Genomic DNA, 8,279 nt, shown 5'->3' on the forward strand with positions numbered 1-8,279 from the left:
CCAGTGGGGAGCTGGGCAGTAAGACATCACGTGTATTTATTGGGTCTCTATTGATTCCCCTAATTTTTTGTATTACTAATTTAGGTTGGTACACAAACATTTTGCTTAAAATTTTTTCGTACATTTTTATTATTCTTATATTAGTATAGCCAATTTCTGATTCCCCTAACATTTTACCGCCGTTCATTTACTTCCCAAATTAGTTAGTAGTCCAAATAATGTATTACTTTCAATATTCATAATGGTTTTATTATGTTTCTCACTAAACAATTAAGTACTAAAGTATAATGCTTAATCTTTATTGTGCAATAATCTTCATTTACCTACCATCATGCAGTAAGTATAAGCTCTTCCACAAATACACATATCCAAACCTAACCATATTTACTTTTATTGGCATAGTTTTTGGTGTGTTAACACTACTAACCTAGCCTAACCGACACAGCTAGGTGTGTTATCTATATGTTTTTATTTATTACCGGGGGCTACCGCGCCCTGAACCCCCCCCTCCCCGTACACCCCCTGCTGTTCAACTTGAAATTATTATTACATACATACATTTGATTTGAGAATATTGTCTCAAATATTATTAAACTAGGTTACTGTTAAGTCTAAAGAAACAAATTCAAAACTATTTTAGGATGTCTTACAATAGAGATTCTAAATTTGTAGCTAACAATTATAAGGCTAAATTATAAAAGTGCAGAAAAATCTATTAGACTAGATAATAATTGTGCGTTGTAAGTTTAGGCCAATAAGGTTTGACGAAGTGAAATTAGAAACAATAATTTTAAACTAATCAAATGGCACCCGTATTTGTTTTAAACTAAACTGAAATGCAGTGTATGGCCCGTTCCGGCTTCAATGGGGTAAAAACATTGGTACATCTAAATAGGAGACACAATATTGATCAAAATCGCATGTAATTCCGGGCAGTAGTTTTAGAGTTTATCGCAAGCAGATAGACAGACAAGGTCTTATAATGTGTAAGGACAGAAGACTTTGTCTTATAATGTGTAAGGATAAGGACACAGACCATTTAACCTAAAGAAAAGACCAATACATCAAAATTGACAAGGTTTTGACAACTTCTTAGTGTTGGGTAACACAGATTTCAATCGAGAATTTCTAAAGCCAGACACACATATAGCCCATTAGTGAGAAAAAAAACCACATTAAGAGAGTTTTCTTCTATTTATGGCCATATAGGCACCAAAAGGACAAGTCAAAAGTAATAGGTAAAACGGTCATATTACATCTATCGAGTAAACCAAAGATTAATGTTCAACTTATTCCTAATTGCTCTTCTCTCACGAAGCTATTCAAATGCTACGCCACTGAGATGCAAACCATGATCGTTTACTAGTACGTTACTCATTTCCGCACACGGTCTATAAACATGGATAATTTTCCACCTCCTGGACGAAATTTATATTAAAAATTTGTTCTGATGCCATTTTTTGATGCAACGTGTATACGACTCGGGTAGCGTACGACCAGCAAGACGGTAGCACTGATATCAAACGTGTCATCGACGCGTCTCATCGTGTGCGAAACTAGCTAAATATAATGCTAAATATGTATGGCGGCTCCTCTCAAGCGGAGAGGAGCCGCCATACATATTTAGCTTAGCGTAGCGCGTAGGATACGCGCACGAAACACAAATCGCTTGAGAATCGCCTCATGAGAGAAGCGTCTTATGGTAAAATATTGCGCTTTTATAACAACTGGGCATAAGACTCATAATGTTTTTCACACCACCATGTGTATTATTTTTCTTGAATTCGGATTATGCACAATTACAACCAGGTATTGTTGAATTTAAAACCCAAATGTTGAGCAGAAAATGTGTGTCGCAGTTGTTGCCGCCGGTATCAGTTGTTGTGACATATGTATATCAGGTCAGGCTGGGCGAGATCTGGATTATTTTTATTGGACCATCATCACTTTGGCGGTTTATAAATAGATTCGAATTTGTTAAGATTTCCCTCACCCACGGGTAATTTTCGGATATCACACAAAAATACTAAGTGGGTATTTCGGTTTATTCGTTTCGTCTGGACAGAATAAACAATATATGTAATGTTGCCTAATAAAAATACATGTGACATTAGTTTTGTTTAATTTTGCTATGTTCCAATACATATTGCTTATGTGTATTTATAGTACTGTCAATGATCGTCTGTGAATGTTAAATTAACTAATAGGACTAATATTTACTTAGTACATTATTTCAAATTAGGTACTCACTAGCGCATTTTATCACAAACTTTTCCATTGCAGTTATCCACCAGGTGATAAATGGTTAATAAAGGCTTGAGAACTTCTACCATTAGTATTACTGCGACAGTAAAAGCTATTTGTCATTTTGTGGACGATTTAAGCGATATTCTGACGTACAAGTGTGTCACTAGGTCAACGACGAGGCGTGCTGATAGCAGAGCTGTTATTTCCATAACTACCTACATTGTTTTGTACTGATATAATCGTATTCAATCTCACTTGTGCCTAAAATATAGAAATAAAATAATGACGAAAAGAAAATAATGATGCTCTTAACACCCACATAATCTCTCTTTGAAACAGGTAAAGAAGTTTACAAGTAGGAAGTGGATTTTCTCGGTTACCAAATGAGTTAGAGATAAAAATATAAAAATTGATGAAAATACAGAATACAAAGGAGTAGTAGGCATGGCAATCACTTTTATTATTTCAACAGAATCTGAAGTAATACTTATAAAGATATTTTTGAACATGTAAGCTTTTAACAATGCCTGCTAAAACGAAATAAATCCCGGCCAGTTTTCCTTTGATTGGTGCGTGGTTGTGACGCTATCGATACATATAATAAAACAGTAGAAAAAAAAATCCTGTACATTGAATGAATGTGCATAAAAATAAAATTTGGGGATAGAGTCACAGCAACAGAGTAAGAATTGGAAAAAAAAATCTGTCTGCATGTCTGTTTATTTGTACACGCTAATCTTCGGAACTACTGGACGGATTTGAATGAAACTTTTTGTTATATAGCTATTAAGCATGAGCAATATATAGGGTATAAATTATTTTGAAAACTGGGACACCAGATGGAGAATAATGATGGTACAGCTAAACTATAGGAAATATTGAAATGACGCGTTAACAAAAGTTATTCAGCCTGATGAGCATTTTCTGTAGAGGTATAAAAATCGAAGATCTAGAACACCTGATCCAGACCTATGATGGTCCACCTAAACCATAGGAAATATAGAAATGACGCCCTAATTCAGTCTGATGAGCCTTTCTGTTGAGGTATAAAAATCAAAGATCTAGAACACCTGATGTACTAGACATATGATGGTACAGCTAAACTATAGGAAAAATAGAAATGACGCTCTAATAAAAAAAATCAGTCTGATGAGCATTTTCTGTTGAGGTATAAAAATCGAAGATCTGAAGAAGAGTCATAATAGTTGAGCTGAACTATAGAAAGTATAATTTTTCAGTCTGATTAGCAACTTCTGTATGTATAGGTATCGTTACATTTATCTTTATAATTAAATATCTCTAATAATTTTGACTCCTTACCAAAAATTGTTCGGCCACGCGAACGAAGTCGCATCAGCTAGTTTATAAATAAACTAGTTTTTCCCGCGGTTTCGCCCGCGTGAATTTCATAATAATATCTCTACCATTCTTTATCGCGTATTCTGTAAGACTGTAAATATATACGATTAATATTAGTATTTTTCTCATCTTTAGTTCATTTTCATAATTCCCGCTATGTCTCTCGTCCCGCAACCTGTCCAATCCCGCTTCCCTTCATATAGGGATCTCGTACCGTTTCCTACATATTTTCCCATCACGTTTTACGCAGTGTCCCGCCCCGATTCCCACTACTTGCGTAGCCCATTTTCCGCTACGTATTACGTAAGTCCCATTTTTTTATTAACCACAAACGTAAATTAAACATTTTACGGGTCAAAAAGTCTAAAATAATGAAGTTTCATATAAAATTTTACCTCTACATTATTCCTGTGGAGATGCAGTTTTACAAAAATTGATAATGCATTATTAAGTTGTAAAACAACTAAAATCCAAATGTTGAAGTTACTAACTTCAACGGTGTAGAACTTTCGTATAAAAGTTTTTCACCCTTTTCACCCCCTTTTTGGGGTAGCATTTCCAAATATTCTTCATCCAAACATCCAGTTGGGCTTTATATCGTAAAGTATAATGGTTTTGAAAAGGAACTATCCCATGTCTCTGATAACTAGGTTCTCTGGAAGTATACTCTATTATTTTTTATTCGTCTAACCCAGATAGAACTAAAGCTTCTGTTCCTCCAACTAAATTCTGCTAGAAGTAAGAAAATATCGTCATTTACACTTTTCTTTCTGTTTTTATTTTATGTCAATGAAGTTATACGTAGGTAACAAGTTATATCTACTAAGATAAATATGAAAGTGACTTTGTATATATATTTTTGCAGTATGGGTGGGTTTTTACTCGGGTGAGTTACCCAAGACTGTTTGTTACTTCTTCAGGCTTTCTGTTAGATGAAAAAAACCTGCAGCAATCTTCTTGAAATTACGTATGCACATATTGGCAGAATACGGAGGACATCAGGTAACTTACATTCCGGAAAGTACTGTTCACAAGGGCGAGGACGGGAACAAAGCTAGTACGTTATGTCAAGTTAGAATGTTTAATTATTACGGTGATGACACTTATTTACATAGTATTACATAGTAAAAGATCATAAAAATACAGATGTATGTCAACTTTTCGGAATAACCACACCAACCAAATACCTATAAAACAACCATCAGATCCGGCAGCTAGGTTGATCAGCAATACAGATTATTGCTGGCAACTGGTAATAACTGGATTCGGACGGCTCAAACAATCTCAAACTTATTTCAAATTCAAACGTGTTTAACTATTATTATGAATGCATTACATCTACAGCGGACTTAAAAAGTGCAGGTGAAGATAAACGTCGCAACAAACTTCACAGCTTTTTTTCAAAGACGTCACTCAACAAGTACTATATAGTAGGTCTTTGATTTATATTATAACCAAGTGGATGAATATTTCGACTAATGCTTACAAGCTTACATTGATAATAATCACTCCTCAATTGTTTTAATTTGCCTCCAACTTTTTCTGAGCCCCTTACCTTCCGCACTGGGAACATTGATAGGGGGCTTACCATCGACTAAATTTTTTGTATGAATGCGATTCATTTTAGGTTCCTACATTGAACTGAATAGCATTGAAAACGTTCCGGAAAAGTTAATGGTAAGCCAGTAGTCGCATTTTATTACCAGTATAACTGAAAGTATATATTACTGATGATTATAATTTAGTTAAAGGGCTTTAGACCACTTAATATTTCCTCGTTAAGTGGGCTAACCTCAGGAGCTACCGATAGGTTTAATTTTATACAAGAAAAGAAGGTCAAATACGATGGTAATAAAATTAATCTACTTATACTTATTATAATACATATATCATCATCACCTAAATTGAACTAGAGACTTCAAAATTTGTGCTGAAAATAAAATGTGGCGGGTCCATTATCGGATTATCCAATAAGAAATTCGGGATCCCACAAATTTTATCTCATAATGCTATTATCGTAAGTCTACTTATAATAAATTCCAGTCAGTCCAGCCAGAACCAAAAACTCTTCAGCTTTATTGTTTTAAAGTAGGTAGGTAGTACTCGGCGAACATTTCCCATTAAATTTATTACAACGTACTTGTCAGATTCCAAACTGAATGCTCGTTCGCCCGCCCTACTTCCAAAAATATACAGAACATTCGCCACAACACTGCACGAGAGCGGCTGTCTGCGGAATATCAAGGAGCAAATATCTGCAGAGTTGCACGCGACGCTCACGTGCATAGGTAAGCTGTGGACGATGTTGTCGTGAGTGAATCAAACACCTCTGACGATGACCAGCGTGCCCTACTGACACCGAATCAAATCAAAATGCGACGTCGGGACTCCGCTCCTCTCGCGGAATAGGTACGTAACGACATTAAATACCCTCACGATAGGTACTTCAACAAAAATTATTATGACCAAAATCTAATCGAGATTGAGAGTGGTAAATTCAGCGCCTACAATAGTCTTCAACGCTGCTGTTCTGTTCACACAGCCAACTCTATCACAGGATAGCGCAAAAAAATACCAACTGCGGCGTTGCCACACCGTGCAGCCGAGCGTAGGTACGAGCAGGTAGGTAGCCTCCACACCACAATGCATACGCTACGACGCAATGTATTTATGTATGTATCATTATACAACACTTGTTCCCTCTTTTACATTTGAGGTATTCATAAATTTATTTCAGGCCTCATGTCCCAAATATCTTAGAAGAATCTAATTTGAATATTCTCAATCAGCAATGTCTTAGGAAATTACGATCACACACAATTTTGCTGATTTTTGATGATTTTAGACAGTAGGTATATATTTTTGTGTAGAGATAATAACCATATGGTTATTCATATGATGAGATATATACAGTACATAATTACGTAGAGTCCAGCAGTATGTCCAGCTAGAAGACAAATGTAGAGTTAGTACGTACCACTCGCCGGATCCACATAAGCAATTTTCAGGTCAATTCCGATTTCTTCAGCAGGTTTTTCATCGACGTAATCAGTTGGAACGTCGGAGATGAGTTCGCTCTTCGCCTGGCTCGTGGAAGCGACCAGACCTTGCGCTACACTCATTTTTGGAGCGTCTTCGTGCATCATACACGATTAAGTGTCGAACGAGGCTGCTTTACCGAAAGCAGAATCAACGAAATATCACAAATACAGTCCAAAATTAAAATGTACTTCATAAATTACTCATTACATTCGATAATATCTTTAAAACACAAAATGTAGGTCTCTAGGCCACTTCACTTACACTTTGATATTCCGACCGACATAACCCGGGTTCAATGGAGCTACCGTACTCATGACTGACATTGAAATAAGTCGGTAAAGGGCAGTAAGAAATTAACCAATCTATAATAAAACTGTGTCATGACCTAAATTTTATAAAATCATTATTTAAATATTTGGTTTTATTTAAATAATAATTTTTATGAGAGAACCGTAACAGTACAAGGTAATAATTCAATAAAAGCACGTGCGAGTACATCAACAAATTTATTAATAGTATGCAATTCTTTAGCATAAAAATCATGTAAATGATGCGAAATATCTGTTTGCTTATGAATGCGCTGTGTTGTGTAATAAATGTCCGTTTCTATTGCACAATCCTTTCACAAGGGCTCTAAATGTAGGTCAATCTTTACGAGTATGACTACACATACAGCATTTTTATCACAATATTTTAATAGTTTAAATCATCTCATAATTATTATTTATTTTATTAGGAATAAATAATATAATATTATGGGTAAAGGTAAAGTTATTCTACATTAATTAATAGTAATTTCCATTTATCTAGTGTATTTCCGGTAGAGAAAAGCTTTCCGCGATGCTGTTGAGAACGAGTCGGTAATAACATAGATTTTCAACAGATGGCGCTGATGTTAAATAACGCAAAATAAATCCTTCGCCATGTGTACAAAAAAGTCGCATTTTAATTTATATATTTTCTTTTTATGTAAATGTTCACACTAAATTAAAAACTTACTTTATGTTTCGTCTAGTCAACATTATAATATTTTTTAACTTTTGTAGTATAAAGTATGGTACTGCCATCTTCTTTCAAATTTGATATACTCATGCAGGAACCGGACCGCTATCCCTTTCATGGGTCTTGAAGAGGTTTTTGGAATGGGTTTGCTTTAGAAAGCCGTTCGGTGCTGTAACCCGTTCTATTTGCTTTGGTAAGCGCTATTTCAACGACTAAAACCGTTTCTTTGAGGTAAGTCATACGAAGGGGTTACCCGTTCAGATAGCAGGCTAATTTATGTTTTAAGCTCAGGCCATACGGTCTTAATTTTAATAAATTGCAATGCACAACAGATACCTACTAAGCGCGTGCGGTAAAGCGGTGCGTTATTATTTACACTATTCAATGTGTCGTTTCGTGTCTTTTAGGCTCTTCACAGACGGAGCTACGCAAATTTGCGCAGGAGTGGGGTGTGTTGAAAACTACACCCCTCTCCCCCCGCAGGCATTTAAGGGGAAATCCAAAGCGCTATATCGAACGGGTTACCCCTTCGAAAGAGTTAGCCATATCATATGGGAAATCCCTGTACTCATGTACTTCATGGCAGATGTCTGTGGTCGGCGAATACTTTGTAGCCGGAATAAACGGGA

At 35.7% G+C, this 8,279-nt stretch overlaps 1 protein-coding gene across 2 annotated transcripts in view; it reads right to left on the minus strand.

The window, feature by feature from the left end:
* ftz-f1 (ftz transcription factor 1) overlaps positions 1-6,752 on the minus strand; it is a 72,405-nt gene extending 65,653 nt beyond the window's left edge. For both annotated transcript variants that reach the window (XM_053767635.2, XM_053767631.2), the window contains exon 1: positions 6,584-6,752. In XM_053767635.2, the coding sequence (XP_053623610.1) occupies positions 6,584-6,752 (169 nt within the window). The remainder of the gene's footprint in view (positions 1-6,583) is intronic.
* Positions 6,753-8,279: the final 1,527 nt, after the last annotated feature.

This window comes from Plodia interpunctella, chromosome Z (assembly GCF_027563975.2).
Source record: "Plodia interpunctella isolate USDA-ARS_2022_Savannah chromosome Z, ilPloInte3.2, whole genome shotgun sequence".
Taxonomy (NCBI): Eukaryota; Metazoa; Arthropoda; class Insecta; order Lepidoptera; family Pyralidae; genus Plodia; species Plodia interpunctella.